Consider the following 25727-nt stretch of genomic DNA (forward strand, 5'->3'; position numbering starts at 1 on the left):
GGCGGGCGACCACTGCGTGAACGAATTCCTGAATTTTTTTATGAACTGAGAAGCATGGTTGTCGTCGACTCCAAGGCTTGACAGAGAGTCGGCGGGTGGTGTGGGACGTCGGGTGTGAAGCCGTTGCCTGCGCAACTCGTCGTATATCCGTCACAATTCTATCACTTCAGCGACAGTGTGAGGACTCCTCGATAATAACATCTGAAACGCGCAGTCCTCAATACCCTTCATTATATGTTTCATCTTCTCCTCCTCTGACATCGACGCGTTGACCCGTTTGCAAATGTCAACAATGTCCTCAATGTAGCTCGTGAAGTTATCTCCGGCCTCTTGGGATCGAGTGCGCAAACGCTGCTCTGCACGAAGCTTTCGTGCTGCTGGCCGACCGAAAACATGGGTAAAGCTGGTCTTGAAGACCAAGCACGAAGCGAGGTCGGCTTCATGGTTTAGAAACCATAGTTTCGCAACGTCCATAAGATAGAATGCGACGTTTCTCAACTTGGTAACATTATCCCACTGGTTATGGGTGCTCACTCGCTCATAAGAGGAGATCCAATGTTTAACGTCTTTGTCATCTGCGCAGGAGAAGATAGGGGGATCTCGCTGACGCAAGGCACCGGCACAAACCAAGGTAACCGGTGCCGTTGGAGGAGGTGGAGGAGTGCATTGGTCGTCCGGCATGATGGGGGTAGAGTGCGACTCCGAAATTCCAGGGTGGTCGAAACCCAGCACGTCCACCACTTGCTAAGAGATTTATTAGCAACGGGCGCAGGCGAATGGGTAGCAGTCACAAGCGCTCGGCCAAGGACAGCAACCACGATCTCATACCGGTAGCCATGGCGCTGTGGCGCAGGCAGGCTACTCTTCTTCGTTACATTAGCAGACTTCATATTGAAACGAAATACTTCCAGCACTCCCAAAATCGCGCGTCATACGAGGGACGTTCCGAACGTAAGTTTCATCATTTCTTTGAAAGAGAAGATGGTACACGAGGTAAAACAAACAATCGCCATAAGAATCCACGCCGGGTTCTGGTTCAACGACGGAAGTAGCGTCAGCGGAGGAGGAATGACGCATGCGCAGAGCTTCGAAAAAGAGAAAAAAGCAGCAGGCCGGTGGGCTTCAGGTTTTTCGAGTACACATCACAATGGCAGACAGACGTGTACTGACAACGTGGTCCCCAATGGTAGTGTGGGCTGTTATCCAGTATAAATGGGCACTTGTTCCCTGCATTGAAAGCCGCACTTTCGGAACGTCACTTGCGAAACCGTACTGAGGTGGAGCAGGCTGTATGACGATTGCTTGCATCGCAGGGCATCGAGTTTTACCAGAGTGGTTTCTCTAAACTGATTTCACGCTACGAAAAATGTATTGGCCGATGGCGACCATGTGGAAAAATAGTGCAAAGTGTATAGTTCATGATGCCGTGGCGTATTTTGTTTTGGCAATAAAGTTTTTGTGTGAAAATAAATGGCGAAACTTACTTTCGGAACGTCCATCGTACTTCTTTTTCTTACAAGACATTGTGATGCGCTGGAAATAAGGAACTTTCTTGTATGTTAAATTTAAAGCGCTTGTGCATGCGTTTTCTTAAATGTTTAGCGTTTGTAATCTCTATGCATCTGCTATATACTATTACCGTATGGAGGTCTTTAATATGTGATGTTTTCAATTCACGAGACAACGTGAGTGACTGATAGACTGTAGGCCAAGTGGGCCAGCCAAAGTCTGATTCTGGTGAGTCAATCCGAGTGAGCTCGGCTGAGTCGAATTTGGCGAGTCTTAGTCCGAGTGATCCCGTCTGAGACGTTTGGTGAGTCTTGGTCTGGAGAATGAGGCCTGGCTGCTGGCATATTTGTGGTGAGCCTTAGTCCTCGTGAGCTTGGCTGAGTAGAATTTCGATGACTCTTAGGCCGGATGGAGCCCGGCTGAGTAGAATTTTGGTGAGTCTTGGTCGGAATGAGCCTGGCTGAGCAGTAGTTTTGTGGGTCTTAATCCAAGTGAGCCCGGTTGAGTAGAATTTTGGGTGAGTATTAGACCAGACGAGCCCGGCTGAGTAGAATTTCGATGACTCTTAGACCGGATGAGCGCAGCTGAGTAGAATTTTGGTGAGTCTCGGTCGGAGTGAGACCGGCTTAGCAGAATTTTGGCGAGTCTTAGTCAGCGTGAGCCCGGTTGAGTAGGATTTTGATGAGTTTAATTGCGGGTGAGGCCCGGGTGCGAAGAATTGTGGTGAGTGTGAGACCGAGTGAGTTCTACGCCAAGAATTAAAGTGGGAAGTTGGGTGAGTTGGTATGCACTCATAATAGTAACAGCGCGGAAAAAAACGACGACGGAGTGAAACGGCACAGGCAGCGCTCTTCCTCTGTCCTTTCGCTTCGTCGTCGTTTATGTTCGCGCTGTTGCCATTATGAATCAAAGCAAACAATATAATCTGTGAGTGAGTGTGAGTGAGTTTCGTTTATTTTGACGAATCATGGCTAAAAAGTGATCCACTGGATTTCCCTTTCTCTTTGCTCTGAACCGCAGCCGTGGCTTGGTTGTAGACCGCCCGCCTCAGCTGTCGCAAGTTTTGGGTTCTATTCCCCCCGCCGCCAGGCACCCACTGGTTCAAAAGGGTGCAAATGTACCTCGGCCTGATGTACAGCTTTCTTCAGAAGTGATACGCTTCGGAAAGAAGCCTGCGCACTAAATTTCCCTTGAAGCCCTCGTGAGTACAAAGAAAGAGGTTCAGACCTCTCTCATAGCGGCAATATACCATGTGGTATCCCTGATGCACCTATTGAGGCGGAAACGCCTCCCGGTTGGGGCCAAACAACCCTTTCCAAGCGTTGAGATCTCATAATGGCCGAACAACAGGCCGGGAACACGCTTGTACCTCTTTTGCTGGTAGGTTTACGGCGGCAGCACAGACGCGGCGCATGCTCTTCAACAAGGCCATTTTTGGCTGGACAAGAGGCACCTAGGGACAACTATGAAATCTCCATTGGGCCCTCTTTCGTGATGTGAACTCCCAGAAGCCGAGCACCAGGCCAGGCATACGAGGCGGATGATGAACCACTGCGGTTCGGCGCTGCTTTCTGCTGCAGCAGAAATGACTCGAGTACAGGTATTTTGAAGTTAAGTGTGGGCGCAGGGAGGAAGGTGCAGTAACTGCATATGGTATAAAATGCCAACTCTGCAAGGAACTACATTTCCACTATTATCACGATGAGAGAAACCGGTCCGTAAAAATACATTGAACATACGTTGCTTAAACGTACCGAAAGTAGGAAGCATTTGCGCCAATATACAGGTATTGTTCTGAAGTTGTTCCCAAGGAGGGGGGACGTACTCATAACTGCACGGAATAACAGTACAGGGTAACGTCAAATCCCCTTGTAGCCCTTTTAATGAAGCTCACTTCTGTAAGATTCTTGTGAGAAAACATTCCAAGAGATATACCCTCTATGCTTCTTATTAGGCACACTAAAATAGCTTCATGGGCCCATTTTAAGGCTGTCCGCCCACAATGCTGCAGCATCAAAAACAGGGACAACGGACCAGCGTTTATTTTTCAACAACAAAGGTTAACGTGAGGCCATAACTACAGCGTACGTAGATCCGTCAGGCCAGCTGGCAGTCGGGGTAGGCCATGTCGCAGTCGCTCTGGCTCACGCCATGCAGTGCCGCTTCCACCAGGGAACGGTCCACGGTTCTGCCGACAAGGAAATACACATCACTGTGCACGTCCATAAAGAAAAAAAAAATGGCTTGAGACAGAATGAGAAATGCGTCCGGCAAGAAATGAAGCTTGTTGCAAGGCAATCGCCTAAATACGAGTCTCTATAGTTTCCGTAAAGTGACGAACCTAGCGCAGAAACGCAACCAGAAATACGAGTAGTATCATCCATTATCAGTAACAACACAGCACCTGTTTTGCTTGTCGCAATGTCACCGGCTGGAAAAAAAGAACGGCAAAGAAACTTGGTAATGCCTCCGGACGTGGACGCTGAAAGCATTATCTGAAGTGGTCTCTCCTTAAACAATATCTCAGGGAACTAGGTAAACAAGTTCCGTTTATCAGGACTTTTGAGAGATCGAGCTCAACGGTACAAAACACGCTTTTTGAAAGGGGTAGACGCTTCATTGCCAACAGCAGATAAGTGTAGCAAATCCGATTATAAAGCGTCTCACATTTTACTTGCACGTAACCGCAGACCAAAGCTAGCAGCACAAAACATAGTTATAAAGAGGAAAGAAAGCCGTCTCGTCAACACAGAAAAAATCTAGTTAGTGAAGTTATCAAAGTTGTCGATCACTCCAAGTCATTGGTAACTGCGATTTTTTTTTCTGCTGCGTGAGTGCATTCTGGTGGTGTTTCTGTGTCGCCATCGGAAACGCTACCCAACAGCTCAGCGATATTGCCGACAAACCACCACATGCCACGACAGAGCCCCACTAACCACGGCAACAACAAAACCACCTTGGCGGCGTGTGAAGAAATATACTTTCGCTTAACGAACTTCTTTAACGCGAAAGCATTATAGGTCATGTTACTCGACAATCCGTCGGCGTTGGCGTGACGGAAGGATGTTACCAAAAATAGCCGATGGCGCAAAGAGCAAGAACACATCAAAAATGCTAGGACTGACGCCAAATATTTCAGAGAGGTTCCCGCAACCGAAGTAAATTATCGCCTTTGAAAAGAAATTCTGGCACATTTCGGCCTCGGTGGGAATCGAATCTCCGGATTGCGAGGCGAGCGCGCTTCCCCGGCGGCTCCACGATTACAGCTGACTGACCTAGTGCACTGCATACGTCACGTCACAGCCATCTGGCTGAATAAAGGTGCGGCCCAGTTCGTGCGCCATTGGACACGTGACGGCAAGCCAATGGGGGGCAGGTGGTGCCACGTCATGAGTGTATAAAATGAGCGCGTTCATCACGTTCCTAGGTCTGCCTACGGTATAATTCTTTAGCATTTCCTCACGTAATCAGTCTTATGTTCCTCTGCCGAATTTTCGCATTACCTTAAAGCAAAAACAACTAAATATGAGGGAGTTGTTCCGTCTAAGTGAAAATTCCGTTTACGCGGTCTGCATTTACCGAGATTCTTCGGTATCGAATGATTCTACTAAAAGCAATGTAGGCAAACAGCAGCACAGTGAAAGCTGGTGATATATGTCGACCAGAACACAAAGGGAGTCTCTCATCAGCCGAAGCCTGACTTTACAGGGTCGTCCCCGACTGTGACCTGTAAGCGCGCAGCAACTCTTGACCAATGCGAGTGACATGAACAAACACGTAAAGAAAAGCACTAGCGCCTCAGTGCAACGAGCTCCACGGACATAGCATCGAGCTAGCGGTCTGCACATTCAGACGGAAGGGCGTACCGACATTTGAAATATTTCTTTACCACGTGCTTTGAATGTAAAACTGAAATATGAAAATATCGAGGTGCTAGCGTCATGTCATGCCTTTTATTTTGCAGTGTTTCTTTTTCTGTTGTGACTTGACGAACGCTTACGTCGTGGGAGGAATGCGCAGCCTTTGTTCGGAGTGTTTACATACATGGTAATTATTGGAGCTTATAGCGCAGCTCTCAGTGCGTTGAGCGGCGTCACCGTCGGCATAACCGAGCGACCGGTTGGCACGAAGGAGAATGAAAGAACGAGGAGTGCAGCAGAAGTGGAATGACAGTGAAGAGAGGGAGAGGAAGAAAGCGGAGGAAGGTACAGCGGAAGCATGCGCAGGAAAATGGAAGATGACAGTAGCGACCGAGGAAACACAGCGCTGCAAGAGTGGAAGTTTGTCTGCGGCGGCTGTGAGGTGGCGCCAGAGTAGCACGCTGTCATTTGGTCGCCGATTGCATGATCGGTAAGGTGGGCGTTGAGTGTGTCTGCCCATACCATAACGGTAAATGAAGCGGTGCAAACTCGGAGGTGTGTCCGCGGTGACTGCAGTGAAACGCGCCCACGCATCAATGCAATGTGCTGCACAACACATTGCTCACAATGAGCGACACCACCGGTGGAAGTGCTTCGTTTATCACCGTTGCTAGACGAGCTGCCCGAGCATAGGCTTTGCCGTACCAGAATCCACAGGTTCGCTCCCCCGAACCGTAGATAAGCGGCACCGCCGAGAACAGCCAGGAGGGAGTGCCGCCGGAGGTCATGGCCGCCGACAAGAAGGCCCTGCCGCATTCTTCGCGGTATATACCGGAAAATCAAACCACCCAAACAGCTGGCCTGAAATTTTGCATCACGGAGTATCATAATTGTCGGTGACATTTTTGCACTGAGGCTTCCCACACGTGGTGCCCCGTGCGCATACGGTATGGTGTCCTGCACAATAAAGAGAGTCAACTATATGTGTGCCAATTGTCGCGTTAATGGCTCCACGAAAACTTGTGGTCATGGCACGCAACCGCATTCTGTGAGATTACGAAAACGGACTCATCACTGTACCTAACACGCTGCCCCTGCGACCCTTCTTTCACGGTAGCCCCCATACCAAAACACAGACCATTGCTTCCATGACAAAGCGGCGGAATACAGTAGCCTAAAGCCAACGGACGTGGCAGAAAGCAGGCGAAACGACGTATGGCTAGCAAATGAAATCTATTACCCGCCCTGGTTGATCAGTGGCTATGGTGTTGGGCTGCTGAGCACGAGGTCGCGGGATCGAATTGCGGCCACGGCGGCCCCATTTCGATGGGGGTGAAATGTGAAAACACCCGTGTACTTAGATTTAGGTGCACGTTAAAGAACCCCAGGTGGTCGAAATTTCCGGAGTCCTCCACTACGGCGTGCCTCATAATCAGAAGGTGGTTGTGGCACGTAAAACCCCATAATTAAAAAAAAATAAAGGGTTAAATATATGCGGAAAATACCCTTAAAACCCGTAAAGAAAAACTAAGGCAAGAATCAGTGCGCTGTCGATATGTCTAATACAGGGCAAATGGATCTCGAAGTCAGCCCTCCGACGCATACAAATTTAATAATCCCATGAGAGCACAGCTGCTGCCTTTGGGTGGAACAATCCCGGCAGGTGTTCATAAGCTAAGTACTCTTGTATAGCTAACAGCACTCCTCTGTCATCTTCGACTGCAATTTCCTTTCCTTGGTGCCCATTCCTTCAAGGAATAAGGAAGCGTTAAGGTTATACATGCATGGACGTTGTCGCCTTCTCATACATGCGAAAGGCTACACGAAGAAAAAACGCTGTTCGATGCGTGAAGCCCATCTCTTCGTGATTGCTCTGCGCAAGCGTGCACATTATACCAGTGCTTACCATGTGATATGCGTTTCCGTAAGTACGAGAGTTCCAAACTTCAACACATTTTCACGTTGTAGTGACTGTGCAGAATCGAACCACAATAAGATAATGCTGCCCTATGGATATTCTATAGACATTCACTGCTGGGGATGGGTATTGCCACGTAGTGGTGACGGTAAAGAACAGAGCGGCAAAACTGTAAATGACGAAACTAAGTTTTGTTGGGCGAACCTGTGCCCACAAAAATAGGCTACACTCAAAGCACAAGGATAGCGGCGAACACAGTCAGCGATCGCCGAAATCTGCCGGTCAAGCGCGTCGGCTTTTATACATGAGTCATCGAAGGTTTCGGAGTAATGGCTGGTTCCTGCGCGTCTTCTTGAAAGTACTACACAATTGGCATCGCCCATACAATGAGATTGCACAAGCTTCGGTGACAACAGGCAATACATAGAATCGTCGATAATATTCTAGCAAGTTCCAATCATACAGGTGCGTCTTGCGCGGAGCGAGGACGTTGTTAGTGGGTGAAATGCAGTTCCCGAGAGAAGGATAAATAAGTACACGTGTCAATGCCCCCTCTTTAAAAGCATCGTCTCGATGCTACAAAAAGATACGAAAGTGGAAATAAAACCACGCATAATACAGAAAGAACAGCAACAGTAGCAGCAACAATGCAACAGAGAAACGAAATTCCTAAGTTCGTCAGCGGGCGTAGAAAGGCTTAAAACGCACCACGTGCACGACTTCAGGTCGTGCGCCACAGCGCTGTGATTATGAAAGGCCGTCTGGCACGACCTTATAGTCCCATGCGCCAATACGTCGGGTGATCTTGTGAGGTGCGAAAAGCGCATTGACAGTCTCTCGCGGAGATCTTATCCGCGTATCGAAGTCAATACCTGAACACGGTCACCGGGCTGGTACTCGACGTAGGGTCGTCGACGGTTGTAGAGCCGGCTGTCGGTCTTCTGCTGGTTCTTGATGCGCAGGTGGGCAAGCCGTCAGGCTTCTTTGGTGGGCTGGAGATAGGAGGCGACGTCTAGATCCTCTTAGTCAGAGACGTGCGGCAGCATGGCGTCGCGAGCCGTCGGGTTTCTGGCGTAAGCTAACTTAAACGGAGAGATCTGCCTTGTTTCTTACACTGCCGTGTTATAAGCGAAGGGTACGTAAAGCAGGACGGCCTCCCACGTCTTGTGCGCGACGTTGACGTGCATTGCTAGCATGCCGGCGAGAGTCTTCTTCAGCCACACTCTAAAAACAGTTGCACCCATTGGGGTGCATACGTGCCACACCACAGTAATCATCATCAATCTTGCATGCGTTTCCCATTTTTAAAAACGTTGCGCTCGTTACATTCCTGTCGAGAATATTCTCTGATGCTTAAAACACGCATGCCGTTCGTGACTTGGGAGTACCGGGCTCGCAGCGTTAAATAATTGAAATGCGGGCAAGACAGATGACGAATATTGTTGCGTAGCAAATGTACGCTCCAAAGGTTTTTAGAGCGTGAGACCATTCGTCGGAGGGTGGTAGGCAGTTGTCCTCCTCTGGCTTCTCCATAAAGTAACATAGTAAATGACAAGAGTGGACACTCGAACCGTTTCGCGGCCGAGCTATGGAGCTTTGCCGATTCCTCTAGGTGGCAGAGCACATCAAGAAAAATGTGGCTGTGGCTGCGGCTACGGCTAGCAGCTTGGCAGGCGGCTCGACCCAACACTTGCGTAGCCTAGTCAGGCCCCGTCGCCGAGCTCTGTTTGTAAAATGCGCCTGAGGGTCGTCGTTGGGCTCTTCTGCCAGCGTCCGGCATTACTGCTTCGTCGCCGTTTCATAGTAAGGCCACAGGAAGTACTTCTGCGTTGTAAAAGACTTATTCTCTTCGTATTTTGTTGTGTCACTGTTAGCCGCATTAACGAGTGACGGCCGCCTTGAAGCCATAAACAGCTGCTACCCATTTTCTACGCCGAATTTCATTTCGCACGTTTTCTTTATGCGAAGCAATGAGCGGGGACGCGAGCGACGACAACGACGCGGCAGCGTTCGAGGTGCGAGGGACGTTCGATACAATGGCGAAGTTAGAAAACAACGTGAAATGGTTCGTTAAGAAATGTGGCCTATGAACAAATGCCGTTCGGTGCAGAGAGATTTATGCTACGCGCAGCGGCTTCTGAAAAAGTACGGTGCTCTACTTTTGCAAAAGAAATGTAGCTATTTCTAAAGCGGTACACCTACAATATTCGCAGTACTGGAATAATGCGTTCTTTCTCAACATCTGTAGCAGGCTATCTGCGCTCGAGCGTTGTTAGCTGTTTTGCATTGGGCTGAAGATACGTGTTTTCATGTTTTATTTGTGTATAGAATCCTTACCGTAGAAAGTTTCTTATTTCTTAGCATTTATAACAGTGCCTCCTTGACCTTATATCAGAAAAATATCCATTACACGGACGAACGCAGTATCTTCATTCTAGAGCTTTGAAGGCTCCCCCAGTATTGCTTATACGAAGGAACGTAGCGTGTACATTTACGAGGGTTGCAATGTGGGCGTGTTGGTAATGCATCTTGAAGGGGTGTACGGTAGCGCAATTAAAAGATGGGACAAAAGAACACTCACAGGGACACACACAGCCCTGTGTGTATCCCTGTGTGTCTTCTTTTGTCCCGTCTTTTAATCGCGCTATCGTACACCCCTTCAAGTGTACATTCAATCGCTTTGAAGCCTCCAGTATCGCTTACCTTCTGCCTGTCATTCTACGTATATTGAAGGAATCTCCACTATTTCCTCAGAATACATTCTACAGCCGAAGGACATCATGCATATTCAAGTATCAGAAGACGATTGGAAGGCTTCGAATACAGCAGGTGAAGAATGCAAAGTGCTTAACTGCAGCCGTTCAATGACGGACGCACTGGCTTACACATTCGAGATGAGGATCTTGGTGCGTGCCGAGCTATTTTGTGGCCATTTTATTTTGGCACGCAACCATTCACATAACTTTGCTACCTTAATTCACCCTCATTCGCAGAAGTACAAGAAAAAGCGTAAAATTTCTTCCTTCTAAAACAATCCTATTGTGAGCAAATTAACTGCTGGCGTGTCTGCCCAGATCTTTTTGTTAGCTTTTCTGCATTAGATAGTTGCAGCACGTCTTGTATGTGTTTTGCTTGTGTTAAGTTATTGCCACCACGCCATCAATTTTGGACTCTTCTCCATTATACCGATGTCACACGAGCACTTTCGATCGCGATCAAGCCAGATCCGGATCTAAATTCTCTACTACGACTGTCTCCCTCGTCCAGCTTGCACAAAACAACCAATCGTGACAGAGCAATTCAAATCAGACCGGGTTGACCGCGATTAAAAGTGCGCCGTGTGACACCCGTATTACTTAAATTTCGCAGTTTCTTCCCGTTTTCATGTATCTGCCTCTTACAATCTTGCTGCAATAAACGGCTGTCTGCCATTTTCGTTTTCTTGGCTCTGCAGCAAGTTGATTTATATTTAAGGAGCATGACGCATTTATTTACGATACCCCTTTCTTTTGGCGTGAGTTACTAGACGTACAATTTCCACAAGCGATAAAGTTCTACTTCCTCAACAGTTGGCATCATTTTTTCGCTAAATTACAGCTTGAAGCAGCAAGTATAAATTTAAATAAAACTAACATAAAATGAAACGCCTTCGCGCGCTCGTCGTGACAACATATAAACAGCGGCACAAGCACCTGTATCAAACCACTCGAATAAAGCAAAGGTATAGGTCACAAAAAACAACAAAAGAAATGAAACTGAAATCATGGCCTTCGAGATTCGCCGGTGTGTGGCGACCATCTTGGGGGCTGATGCGTTTCGCCGATTCTGCTACGTGAGCTGAGAGCCAAAGTCGGCCGCAGGCGCCTACGGGAGTGTCCACCCTTTACGTTTATTATATGACTATATGGCTTCTCTTGCTGCACTGTAGAATAGCTTGGGTGAGCTCTGGTGTAAAGGTCATTGCTCTGTTGGTGTTAGGGATTTTTGGGACACCATGTCGCAGTAGGATGTTCTCGACGAAATATTTCGCCACTTCTGCTGTGCTTCTGCTGTGCAGAGCTTTCGTTTCAGCGAAGCGGATGACGTAGTTCGTCGCCATGACGATCCACTTATTTCTGGATGTTGACGTCGGAAGGGGTTGTGAAAAGGTAGACAAAAGCCCGAGGTACTCCGCCGACCAAAGTAAAATGTAAAAGAAAAGAAGGGGTTCTAACAAATCCATTCCTATTTGATGAAATAGTCGGTAAGGAAGCTCGTTCGCCTGTAGTAATCCTGCAGACCTTATCGGTTGTATTTTGGGTCACTGGCAGTTCCGGCATGTCCTTACGTAATGCGCAACATCGGTTGTCACGCGCGGCCAATAGTACTTCTCTTGTTTTCTCGATGGCGTACGGGAAAATCCGAGGTGTCCGGCTGTCTGATCGTCCTGCATGGCGTGCAGGTGTTCTGGCCCGAGTGCTGTGGGCACAACGAGATGGTAGTTTGTGCGAACTGAGGAGAAGCTATTTTTTTACGAGGACGTCGTTGTATAATGAAAACGAAGGCAGTCCACGCCGAAATACCCTAGGGACAACGTTGGTCTTGCCTTGTACGTACACTACAAGGCTTCGTAACTCTGTGTCTGCTCGCTGCTGCTTGGCGAGGTCGTCTGCGGTTATTGTTCCTTGGGAAGGCGTCGCTGTCTAGTTCGCCTTGCGCTGAAAGGTCAATAGAAGTGCGCGACAGGTAGTTGGCGTAAGAATGCTTCCTCCCAGACTTGTACACCACGGTGACGTCGAATTTCTGGAGTCTGACTCCATCGAGCTAGGCTACCTAAATGATCATTTAAGTTTGCAATCCAACACAAGGCGTGGTGGTCACTTACAAATTTGAAGTGCATGCCGTATATGTAGGGCCGAAATTTCACCTTAGTCTGAATGATTGCAAGGCACTGTTTGTCCGTCGTGGAATAATTCGCTTCGGCTTTTGACAATGACCGAGCAGCGTAAACTATTACGCTTTCAGCTCCGTCCTTTCTTTAACCTAGTGCGGCACTGAGGCCTGTGCTACTTGTGTGGGGATGGATTTCCGTTTCGGCGCCTTCGTCGAAGTGTGAAAGCACTGGCGGTGACTGCACGTATCGTTTCAGAGCCTCCAATGCGTCGTCTTGTAGTGCTGCCCATTTAAAGTCCACGTCGGCTTTTGTAAGATGAGTTAATAGTTCCGCAATGCTTGGAAAGTCTCTTACAAAGCGCCTGTAATAGGCACACTGGCCAAGGGATCTGCGCACTTCCTTGTTGTCGATGGGCCGCGGAAACTCGGGAATGGCAACTGTCTTCTGTGGGTCGGGACGGACTCCAGGCTTGCTGATGGCATGGCCTAGAAAGAGAAGTTATTCGTAAACGAAACACCACTTTTCCTGCTTCAAGGTGAGCAGAGATGACTTGATAGCCTCGAGGATTGTCTGAAGCCTCCACAGGGTGACCTTCGAAATCCGTGGCAAAGACTACACAACATCATCCAAGTAGACGAGACAAGTGTGCCACTTCAGTGCTACGAAGACTGCATCCATCACAAGCTGGAACATTGCAGGCGCAGAGAAAAGTTCTAATGGCATCACCATGAACTCGAAGAGGCCGTCTGGTGTGATAAACGCGGTCTTCACTCGATCCCTTTCGTCAACTTTAATTTATCAATAACCTGTCTTGAGATTCGTTGACGAAAAGTAGTTAGCATTGGAGAGTCAGTCTAATGCGCCGTCTGTGCGTAGGACGGGATATACGTCCTTCTTTGATATTTTGTTCAGGCGGCAATAATCGAAGCAGAAACCACAGGAGTTGTCCAGGGGCTTTTCCACGGCTGGATAACGTCGTCGTGCAGCCTCTCGTCGACTTGTTGCCTTATAGCTTCTCGTTCTCGCGTCGAAACTTCGTAAGGGCTCTGGTGGAGTGGTCAAGCGGATTCTTCAGTTACTACGCGATGCTTTGCAACTGGTGTTTGCCTAATCCCCTGTGACGTAGAAAAACAATCTTTGTATCGTCGGAGACGACTTTCAAGCTGTTCTTGCTTACTAATGGGGAAGTTGAATTTATTTTGCAGACTGGTTCGGGAACTATGGTCGTCGAGGTAGACGTGAGAGAGAATTCGAAAGCAAAAAAAGTATTGCTGGCGTCTAGAATTCCCTCCATGTATGCAATCGTCGTGCCCTTGTTGACATGCTTGAACTCCTGGCTGAAGCTTAAGCATAAGGTTAGCTTTCCCTCCATGCAGTTGAGCGATCCCTGTCGCGACGCTAATTTCATGATCAAGCAGTAGACGTTGGTCGCACTAGTTGACACCTTCTACGTCTGCGGGTGTTTCGGTGCCGCCGAAAATGATAATCCTCGAGCGAGGCGGGATGCTCACTTGATCTTCAAACACACACAAGGTGCGCTGACTACGAGAGCGCTCCGACGGTATCGGTTTATCTTTGGAAAGCGTTAGTGAATCGAAACCTCAGGTCGATAATTACGCCGTTTTGGGTCGGGAAGTCCATCTTAAGACTTACGCTTCTCGAGCACTGTTGAAGGACAACGAACATCGTAGAGTAGTTCCGGTCATGAACGGTAACTCTTACCATGCAGATTCAAGTCGGTGTTTTCAGGTATCCTCCAAATTTCTGAATTTGACGGCCGTCCCATGCAGTCTTGACTATCTTCAACTTCGCGGCGAATAATCCACTCATGACGACATAGTCTGCTCCAGTGTCTACAAGAGCGGTGAATTCGTGGCCATCGAGAAGCACATCGAGGTCGTTGGTTCTTTGTCTTGCGTTGCAGTTAGGTCTTGGCGTCGCATCACGGCTGCGTCACATTGAACTGTGGTGGTACATAGCGTGTTCAGGTCTTCTTTCATCGGCGTATTGTTGGCTTCCCGGTTCCGTCGGGATGGCGGCGTGCCGTTGCTGCGTCATTGAGACAGCCCTTGAAGCGTGGTCTTCGGCGGCTAAGTATATTCGTCATTTCGTCGTACAGCAACCGCACCTCTATCGCTTCCTGATTTTAGTTTTCCGGATAGATGCTTACGGACCGGCCTCGGGCTGGGTCATTGTATGGTCGACGCTGTTGCGACTGGTAGCGTCCTGGCGTCGGCGATTGCGAAGGTCGTCGGGGTCTCCACTGCGTTGCGGCAGTCTAGTCAGTGCTATAAAGTGGCCACTCACCAACTGTGGACGTGTTGAGTTGATGGCCAACCCTTGTCGGCCCATCTCGCGGTATGGGCATCCGCGATAGACGTGGCCCGCTTCTCCGCAGTGACAGCAGAGCGGACAGTGGTCGGAGGCGTGTCAAGCGTCAATATTCCCTGGAATGCTACACGGGCTGAATAGCCGGCGTACTTGCAGCGGCGGACGATGTAACTGTGGCGTTACCACGCCCTGGCGTAGGCTCGGAGGAGGAACGCGACGACTGGCTACGGCGGCGTACGTCATCGCTTCCGGCAGAGGCTGAGGCGACTCCGAGTGACGGATCTCCTCGCGTACGACGTCGGCAATTGAAGCCGCTTGAGGCTGTGATGAAGGAAAAAAACTAAACTTCTGAAGCTCCTGCCGCACATCTGCTTTGATGATCTGGCGCAGGTGGTCGGTGCCGAATGATTGAATTTCGGCGTAGTTTGTCGGAATTCTGTGCCGGCTGAATTGGCGGTTCCGCCTTTCCCGACTTTTATGCTGGTTGCATCGCGAAGAAGCTCGTGGACTGTCTTCGGTGGGTTTCGTATCATTCTGGCGAAAAATTCTTGGTTCAAACCGCGCATGAGTAGGCGAACTTTCTTATCCTCGGACATGTCGGGGTCGGCGAGGCGGAATAGATGGCCCATTCATCCCTAAATATGGCAACGTTCTTGTTGGGTACCTGCACTCGGTGTTCCAATAGAACTTTGGCCCTTGCTTTCCGGACAAGGCTCATGAAGGTCCTCAGGAAGTTACTGCGGAACAGGTGCCACGTTGTAATGGTGGACTCCCGATGCTCGAACCATGTCCCCTAGACATCTTCCAAGGATATGTGCACATGACGCAGCTTATCCTGACAGGACCAGTTGTTCCAAGAGCAGTTGATCCAAGTCTCGAGTCAGGTTTCTGGATTTTCCGACGAAGCTCCACGAAAGGTAGGTGACTCATTTGGCTGTTGAAGCACGATGGAGGACGCTGAAGCTGCCATTGCTGCCGTTGACTTGGCGACGCTCTTCCTGGTCGTCTCAGGTGAAAGTCCGCGCTCCGAAGGCAGTCATTGCGGCGTGCGACTACCTCTGTGGCCCTAGGCGACGTTGGTGTTGTCTAATAAGTTTAAAGCGCGAACGAAACGGAACGTCGAGAAACACAGAAAAGTGCTTACTTACGACGGAACTGCGGAGTTACCAGGCCCTGGCGCGGGCGCGGAGGAGGAACGTGACGACAGGTTACGTCGGCTTACGTCATCACTTCCGACTAAGGGTGCGGTGATTGAGGTGAAGCGGGGCATTTACAATATGCATGAAAAGATGAGAAAGAATGTTTTTGTCCTGACTTGTTCATGAAGCATATTGCGAGTGTGTGATATTGTAAGTTAACACTGGCACCTTACTTAACAGCGCTTACTGATTATGAAAAAATATTTATGCAACTTTTATTCAACTTATTTCACAAGAAACCAGCAAACACTGACACCAAGAACAACACGGGGGAAATGACTCGTGGTTGTAGCATTGCTCCCACCTGCGGCAAGTTGTTCTTTCATCCAGTTTCATTTCCACCAATTTATCTTTTCTTTACTTCATTTATTAAGCACATGTAATTTCCGCAAGCGAAGGTTGTGGTATCGTTCCCCATCTGCGCAAGTTGGTTTTTCACCCGCTTTCATTTGCATCAATATATCGTTTCCTTATTTCATTTATTAAGAAAAAGTGATTTCCCATTGTTTCTTGGCTTCTTATGATATGACTAATAAAAACCAGGCCCCTCGGTTAACCCCCTTCACGTTTTTTATTCAACTTGCTGCTTATTTGTGTGTGCAGACATCAGCCACACATTATCGTCTTCTGTGTAGAACTACACTAAAATACACCGACTCCATGCATCAATCATTGAAACATAATCTGCCGGTCAAGTGAATCGGCTATTATACATGAGTAATTGAAGTTTTCAGAGAAATCGCAGATGCCCGCGTGTCTTTCAAAACGTTTTACACAATTCGCATTGCGAATACAACCAGATTACGCATGCTTCGGTGAGAGCAATTAAAACCATCGATAACATTCCAGTAAGTTTCAATCATGCGTGAGCGTCTTGCGCTGAGCTTTCGCCCACTAGTAGGTGAAATGCAGTGCCAGAGAAAAGGATTAATAAGCACACGTGTCAGTATCGCAGGGATGCGCCGTATACGTCCTGCGGCTGTCCCTCGCATGACCGTTCGGCCGCACTTTCGCCAGTCCTGCGGGCATCCCTTGTGTGTCCGTGAGAAACATTATGAGGGCATGCTGCTCTTTCCACTGTGTTTCTCACAATGTGAATTAGGTCGCAGCACGCGCTGCGTGACATATGCAGCGGGCCTACTTACCAAGAATCGTGTGCACACGCTACGCGCACGTGGCCGAAAGTGCAGCATACTCCTCGTTCTGTGCATTCCGCCAAGCGCAAGGACCTGGTTGAACTAAAAAAAGTAAATTCGTCCGAAAACTGGTAAAGTATGATTTACGCACGAGTTGCAGACATAATAGCTTTGTATTCTAATTTGAACACGCGAGAAAACATAATTCTATTAGCAGGAAACTCAGACAAAGCCTCAAATGAAGGATAAATATTCACGTTTATGTCAAGAAAGATCTATGTGGGATAACCTTGGGACATTCATGGCAGGATATACGAAAAAGTTCCACATGCGATACCTTGGGACACACGTAATAGGATATCCGAAACTGGATGTCCAGTGCATGTCTGTTTGTATTTGAAATGCTACATGAACATTGAGACATGCCTCAGAAGCCCTATGTTTTCACTGCGACACTGCCAAATACCTGAGTATTTATTTATTGGCCGAGCTATTTATTGCGCGAAATTGTACCCAAGTACTCGAAGCACAACTATACCAAGGCAGTCGCGGTTGTCAGTCACCGAAACTTCGAGTAGACATTCGGTCACCGGAAAGGGTTCCTTTGGAAAAGCCACAGAATGAACGCATGACAATATGCCTCCTTACATAACATGACAACAAACAAGCATAACGAACACAATATGATACCAAGAAAAAGAAACAAAGAAAGGAAAGCAAGTAAGAAATAAGAATGCCAGTTACACAATTTGTTAACGTGCGCCGAACGACTCAAGCGGCGCTTCCCGAACAGGGTGGCAGAATGTGAGAGTTGGCCGAACGGCGCCGCTCCACGAATGCTCTGCGCGTTTCGAGACTGCTCTTGAGTAGTCACCGCTTGGCGCAGGGAGACAGCAGAGGTAGACCGGGACTGGTGTATAATGCCTCTGACAAAGAGGGTCCTCCTATCGAAACCTTGGTCAGCCTTTCTGCGGCACATTATTCCTGTGTGTAACTTTTATATCACAATGTGTGCTACATGTACAGTAACTCTAAATTCCGTTGCTCTGTCGTCTACGTTATTGCGGGCGTCGCCAGCCCTCACAATGCATTTTCATGTCCAGGAGTTCTGGACATTGCCCCTTCGCCATTCTGTGAAACTTCACAACCATGCATAATCATAATTGAATGGATATAATTTGCACTTATCAGCCTAGGATCGACAAGTTTCAACTGACAGTGCCGAAAGGGTACTTGCAATAACATATACATTTAGGGCACTTAGTCGTAACATTGGTGCTGTGCTAAAGCTTTATCATGGTCAAGGTTCTGCAGTGAAGGGACACGACATGAGTAAATTGTTCTGAAATCAGGCGGGAGATGGAAGATTCACTTTAAAAGGCGCAAAATATAAATCACAAAGCGATTAACTAGGGCTGGCCTTGCAATGTTAATGGCACAGGGAGCGTTATTGAGTCTGTTTGTACTGTCGATCGATTCTTTAAGAGTACTGCGTGAGCGGTGACTGGCCGGCCGGTAAGACCCTTCTAAAGGGGCTAAGCGGCGAGATCAGCAAGAGTAGCCCATGTCCACCGAGTTCATTCGAAGCGCAAGTATCGTCTGCTAGGCTCTTCCCACAGGCATGACACCGCCCCTTTCCCGATTAACTCAGTGGTGGTGAAAAAATTTATGAAATATGGAGCCTTAACTTACAAATTAAGTTTGGGGCGACTCTTGGTCACGGGCGGTGGCCTCTGACGTTCGGCGACGTGCTGCGCGCACCTGATGAGCCAGCTCAGGGCAGCGGAGCTGGAAACTGCGACCTCCCAACTTTCTATGCCCGTGAGTCTGCATTCGCAGGGTGGTTGAGACTCTGGGCAAATGTACAGGATGCGGTGGAAGTCGGCAATGGAAGCTCCGCAGAGGGTGCATTCTGGGGATAATTGCGTGGGGTGAATTAGGACTAGAAAAGCGGGTGAAAGATAGGTCCGTGCATGGAGTCGCCTCCGAGTTACTTGCTCTGGCTAGGTGAGGCACTTGTAGGGTGGGGGTTATCGCAGTCGTTCTTCGCGATAGTGGAAGTGATTTCATTATATTTAAGGATTCGATCCTTCGAGACTAACTCCAGTGGAAGCTTTTCCGCTTATCAGAGCCACTGAGTGCGCGTGAACTCGGACACGTCTTTTTACGGCATATGCAGCTGTATTCCGCATGCACCGTAACATAATGAACAAAGCGCGCAAAAAAAGAGAAATAGTTTTTCTCTGCACCCCGAATATAATCGAGGCCGACGCCAGGCCCGTGCCGAGGCATTTGGGCGGGAAGAGGACTACGCGCTTCGTAGACGCGGCAGAATGCACACGAGAACACCGGTTAACAGCGGTAGTCGTAAACTTTAACTCCCGGCTTTCGCACGCGTGTAGTGTTGCAACGGAACACCCAGAAGCAGTGGAAGAGGTAGCGATTGCGCTAGCGCTTACCGATCCCCTCTGCGAGGTAGTACTTAGCGACTCACAATCCGCAGTTCGCAACTACGTGCGGGGGCGCATTTCCTCCGAGGCTCTCCAGATCCTAAAGAAAGCTGGTCGACTACACTTCGATAGTACCGCGATCATGCGGTTCCCAGCGCACGTCGCCACCCCCACCAACGAGGGCCCCCCTAACTTGAACGAAGTAGCACACCGCTCTCCACGAGAACTGACCCGCCACGCAGAATCGGAGACGCCCTCTTGGAGTTCGGGACTCCTGGTTCAAAACACGCGAGAACGCTTGGTCAGATACAATGACATCACCAAGCACTACCAGCTAAACAGGCGGTTATTGCGCCCCCCCCTCACCCCAAACTGAAACATCGCCAGGCAGTCGTCTGGCGACAACTGCAGACACAAACCTTCCCCACTCCGGTGCGTTTGCGGCACATTTTCCCCGCGCAATACCCGAGTGCTCTTTGCAAGTTATGTCAGAAAATTAGAGCGACGCTCTCACACATGTTGTGGGAGTGTCGTGTTATATAATCTACAATGGCAGTAGCTCCCGAGGCTCTTGCGTCGACGTGGGCCGCCGCTCTGCGCAGCTCCAAACTCAAGACGCAAGAGCGGGCGTTCCAGCAGGCCCGAGAGGCGGTTACGAGGCAAGGCCTCGAAGTCCCCTCATGGAAGACATGAGCCCGGGTCGTTAAGCTTTGCTGGATTTAAAATAAAATTGTTTCCATCCATTATTATCCTGTGCATGTGCACTAGAGCAGCACGCACCAAAGAAAAAAAAAGGACGCAAGCCAGGGATGCACGCTTCTGCCACTTCCAATAAGCCGGGGAGCTTGCACCCAATTAATCGTGCCAGAGGCTGTGTCGTGTTGGTAGGAAGAGCCCAACAGACGAAACGCGCTTAGAGTGAACTTGGCGCGCATGCGCTAGTCTTCCTGATCTCATCATTTCGCGCCGTTAGAAGGCACTAGCCGGGTGGCCAGTCGACGCTCGCGCGGTACGGTTAAGGAGTCGGCGGACTGTAAGCGCAGGTTTTTAGAGCGAAGCTGTTGATGGCTTGGTTTTGGCTGATCTCTGTCTCCATGGGCATAGACCAACAAATTTTCATGTGGGCCGATCGCGAGGATAGTGCAATGCCGGGTCGACACACGGCGGAGGTGAAGCAGGCGTTAAGCACTCCCCATACGTATGCTAATCCCGAAGATAGTGCAGTACCGGCCGACTGCCCGCGGAGGTGCAGTTCCACCATTAGGGCGCCCTCATTCCCAGCTTCGGCAATCATTCTTCTTAACAGAGTGGAAGGGCACTGAATTTTATTTCGAGGCCGCCAGGAGGAAGAGAGAGTAATCTGTGCGTGCATATCTTGAGCGTGTGTGTGTATGCCTGTATGCGCGAGTGCGTTATGCGCGTGCGAGCAGCGTGTGTGCATGGGTACATTTGCGTGTGTACGTGTGCACGCATATGTTGTGTGCGTATACATTCTATGCGCGCATGCGCCGGCTGTGGTGGTGCGCTTGCGGTACATGCCTGCGCGTGCGCGAATAAGCATGTGTGCGAATATTCACGTGTTCGTGTTTCAGCATACATGCATGCGAACATATGTGTGTGTATGCGTGCGTATTGTGCGTGTGAAGGTGTCTGTGTATGCGTGTGTTTTCGTGCTTATACCTACTCTCGGGCACGAATGGGAAATGGTTTATTTGTTTGCAGTTTATTTAGACCTACATTTAAATCCACGAGACAACCACGAATGACACTGCATTTAAAGCGTTGTCTCTTTCTCAGTGTGAAACTGACGCGAAAAAACAGAATTGGCCGAGGATTACAGTACCAGCTAATGCGCAATTCGATCGCAGCTCTTCCGTGTTTCAATTTTGCGATATAATGGCTGGCGCAGACAATTTGTTTCATGCGGCACATTGCGCAGGTAGTATGGTGTGGTGCGACTGTTCCGCTAATCGGGAGAATGTGAGGGCCACGGCGTGGCCGCGATTCACAGCAGCCTCTGCCGATATCAGCCAGCACGCGCTACTCGGGGGCCACCTCGTGGTCATCGTCGCCGCACCACGCTTTTTTTCTCAACGCTTTCGCAGTACCCTCCTCCGCTTTCTGCCTCATGTTTCCGCTGCACCTACTTTCATTCTCGCGTCTTTCATCCGCGTTCGCTCTCATTTTTCTCTGTGCTCGTTCGCTCGACTGCGCCGCCGCCGCTCGCCGCCGAAGAGCTGCGCTCTAAAAGGCGCCTAGAGGTCGTGATCGCTGTTCGAGATTTGGTCACGATGGCACCATCGGAACGGCTCCATGAAGAGTTGCCTAGCGGCTCACCTTCGCTATCTTCCTTCCTTTGGCGGTTGCGCACTGTCTTTATGCCAGCGACGCGCTGCACCATCATTGCGCCGTGGATCGCTTCTACGGCCCAGCAAGCTTTCGGCGGCCGAGGTTCGCTGCTATAGACCGTTTTATAGGCGAGGAGGAACGTAGCCTCCTACCAGCGCGCCGCACCGCTGTCCTCCTCCCGCTGGTATGTGCGGATTCCGTCTTCTTCCAGCGACAGCTTGGAAAGGTAGCGATTTAATCGCGAATTAGTGCGATTATAACGTGTTCTGTCTGGGATTTCAGCGATGTCAGATGACTCAATGTCGAGGGCTGCCACTCTGCTGCATTCGGCTTCAGAAGTAGCTTTAGGAAGCAAGCGTAAAGTGCATCTTCAGCCGCGGCGACTTCGTGGACAACGCCGCTGCGATAGCAGAGAAGCGTCCGCTTTGTATTGCCAGCATAAACCGAAAGCACTTGATGCCATCGCATGTATGTTCGGAAGGTGTTGGTCCCGGTGAGCGCTCGGCGACGAATTTGGAACTGGGCACCCATGATCGAACTGGAATTTGAAAGAAAGGTGCGTATTCGAGTCGGTCAACTATTGCGAATGGATGAAGCTATTTCTTCGTGCACGAGCATTAAACTTATTCTGTTCAAGCATGTCCTAAGATTAGCAGGCTTGGCAACCAACAATCTGGTGGAAGTTGACCGAGGACGTATTATGGAAACAGTAGGTGCCGACTAAGAAATGAAGGTGTGTTCGTGTTCATTCTGTAACCAAAACCACGACTACCATGCGCCGGCTGGCCCTAGTTGACATGGGCTCTCCCGTGCTTCCGAATCTCGCCGGCAATCTGTCGACGCCTCTACATCAAGCGCTGTATTACTCCAGAAAGTAAAGTTGCTGTTGCAAACAGTCGTTGTTCGTTTTTCAGCTCTCTCGAGTAGGCGACGTGCCCTTGCACGTACAGGCACCATTCGAGACCTACGAATGCACATGATATCTCAACGCGTCGCGTTGGCCCGACCACAAAGTGGCCCGACCAACGTGCCACTGTTGGTCGGGCCATATTCGCCGCCACTACCATCAGCTCATTTTATCCATGTTAAGAGCCCTTTCGATCGAGCTATGTTACGGTTGATGATTTCGTAAAGTTTGGTGCGCGGGTCCCTGATAAACAATGTTTATGATATCGTACCGCTAAAATTTCACGACCACGAAAGCTGGCAAAACGTGCTTCCTCGAAGCTTCGAAGTTACCTGGATTGGGATGTACGCTGGTGCGGCACACCGCATGACACATGAAGACACCTGTGATTGTCGTCACCTGAGTGATACCCTAATAGAAATCAAGGCTACATATAGAATAGTAACACGTTACATGTATACGTTACATATTGACAATGTTCAGGCTTGGCTCGCTTCCTATTTCGATCGTGGGGGGAGCTACGGGAGCGTCTCTAGGCCTGGCGCTTTTCTATGTGGGGGTATGTCGAAGCTAAAAGCTTAGTGACGACACGGTAAGAAGTTTTCCAATACAAAGAACTGGTTGACACCTCTCAGAAAAGCGTGAAGACTTGCCATTCGTCGTCACCAGCATGTTCGCCGTGCACCCCCTAGCGCCACCTCGCATATCATCATGGCGCCGCACGATATAGACGGCGCTGTTATCGGAAAATGGCAGCGCCCTCAATAAAACGGTCTATTTACATTAGAGCATTAAACTCCTTGCTTTAGAAGAAAATAGTGAATAAATACTGCGAACTTTGAGTGCAGCTGTATACGTGTGTTAATTTCGCGTATATTGAGGCAAAGAGTTTGGACAGAAATCACCGCACCAACTGCCACGGGGCCAGTGCTGTCAGTGCCTTCGCATAGGTAGGGGCTGTAGGGGAACAACGGCATGATGAGCGGCATCGGAGCAAGCTGCGTAAGAAGTCGACGGCGAAGGCGCGATCAGTGGCAAGAGCACGTTCACGCGGCTACGCCGAGGGACGCAGACGCTGCGCTGTAATACTATGGCACCATCTCGTCGCAGTCTCGAATGGCGCTCTACTTTCCTCCTCGCTCTATGATATACTCTCCTCCTTCGCTTTCCTTCTCGCGCTCTCTTAGCTATCGCCGTCTTCCATTCTTCGCGGTGCTCGTTCGCTCGGTTACGAGGCACGCCCACGCTCAACGCACGAAAGAACACCTAAGCGCGGCGCGCATTAAACGAAAGCGGGCTAGCCGCAAGGCACCTGCTCGCGAAGCCATGTCAACGATGACATTGGCAACATCACGAAAGGCTGGGCGCTGTGAGGTCCACGTCATAGACGTTATTTTTTCCGCCTCACTTACGCTTTGAAAGAGCGTATTATTTGTTCGCGTAGCTCATGCAGGAGCATGTTTAATAAACCGCTTTTCGCACAGCTTGAAAATCTCGAGGCTAAAAACTACTCATTTGCTTAAGTTAGCCACTAAATGTCGAACTTTGAAAATGTAGTTAAAGTAGCTTTCTAAATTACGCACATAACTGCTGAAATTAGTCCGTCTCCAGAGGTTACCCGTTTAATACGCGAATGATAACCATAACTTCTGCAAGCTTTTCATTGGTCTATTTTTAAAAAATCACCGCTAATGTACTCCGTACAGGTGGTTAACCAGTGAGGCTGAAACGTGTAGCCCCCGTGTTTATCACCGGGTTCAATCCAACGGTTCAATAAACGATGGCTTGGTGCGCTGCCGGATCCTCGGTACGCAGTTACTGCTTGCGCTCGGCTGCACGAGTCTGTTCTTGTGCCCGGGCTGCCGCATCTGCACGGCGTAGACGACCTCGCTCTCGGTTCTGCTCGCGGCGTTGCTGTTTGAAAGCTGCCTGCTCCTCACGAGTACGTATGACGCGTGGCCTACCTATTTCGGAGCTGGAGAGAAATTGCTGAGCGCGCGATTGGCTGCGACAGAGAACAACGACGTCACTATTGGCGCAGCTAATCCAACACAACCTAGAGAGCACAAGGCCTTGTCACTCCGATCCACGAGGTCATGTTACCTGGCCCGACTGCCACATAATCTAAAGGACGATGAGAAAAACGAGAACAAGGTGAGAACAAAGCAGGAGGCAACGTTTAGATAAGTGGACTTGTCTTCTTCAAGGCTTGTCTTCTTCAAGCATTTCCATCTCCCGCCTTCCCCGTGTTTTCCCTAGAATCTAATGGAGACACTCCTGATCAGGCAAGAGTGATCTTGACGTCACCGCTTTTATCGCGCCAGCCATTCTAATGAAAATTTCGGGCCATACAGGGTGACGTCATGAATAGAGTAAACAGGTCTTTTACTACACTCTTTAAAACATTTACACCCTTTGGGGCGTATCTTGTCCCACAAGAGTAATCGTCATCTGTCTTGCCCGCATTTCGTTTCCTTAACACTGCGAGCTCGGTACTTCTAAGTCACAAACGGCATGCGCGTACTCAGCGTGACGCAGCATTCTCGACAGGAAAGTAGCGGGCGCAGCGTTTTCAAGAAAGGAAACGCAAGCGTTGCAGATGACGATTATTCACTCTAAGAACAGCTCACACGCTTTGAGTCGTATCTTGCCACACAACAATAAACATCGTCTGTCTTGTCCGCATTTCCTTTCTTTAACGCCGCGAGCCCGGTACTTCCCAGTAATTAAAGGCATGCGCGTTGTCAGCATGACATAGCATTGCCGAAATGAAAGTAGCGAGCGGGGCGTTTTCAAGAAATGAAACGCGTGCAAGGTAGATAACGATTATCGTTGTGTGGCAGATATGCACCCCAAAGGGTCTAAATTTTCTTTAGTCTTAAAACGGTTGCACCCTTTGGGGCGTATATTTTTCCCACACCAATAATCTCATCTGCCTTGCTTGCGTTTCCTTTCCTGAAAACCCAGCGCTCGCTACTTTCCTGTCGAGAATGCTGCGTCACACTGATAACGCGCATGTCGTTCGTGACTGGGAAGTACCGGGCTCGCAGCGTTAAAGAAGGTAAACGCGGGCAACACAGATGACGATTATTGTTGTGGGACAAGATAAGCCCTAAAGGGTGTAAATTTTTTCTAAGGGTGTAGAGTGTTGTTGTCGGAACAATATACTCCCCAAAAGGTGCAACGGTTTTAAGA

At 49.3% G+C, this 25727-nt stretch overlaps 1 protein-coding gene across 2 annotated transcripts in view; it reads right to left on the reverse strand.

The window, feature by feature from the left end:
- Window positions 1-3533: 3533 nt before the first annotated feature.
- Window positions 3534-25727, reverse strand: part of LOC142573272 (uncharacterized) — a 264000-nt gene continuing 241806 nt past the window's right edge. For both annotated transcript variants that reach the window (XM_075682905.1, XM_075682906.1), the window contains exon 4: window positions 3534-3697. In XM_075682905.1, the coding sequence (XP_075539020.1) occupies window positions 3607-3697 (91 nt within the window). In that variant the 3' untranslated portion in view covers window positions 3534-3606. The remainder of the gene's footprint in view (window positions 3698-25727) is intronic.

The sequence above is a fragment of the Dermacentor variabilis genome, chromosome 2 (assembly GCF_050947875.1).
Source record: "Dermacentor variabilis isolate Ectoservices chromosome 2, ASM5094787v1, whole genome shotgun sequence".
NCBI lineage: Eukaryota > Metazoa > Arthropoda > Arachnida > Ixodida > Ixodidae > Dermacentor > Dermacentor variabilis.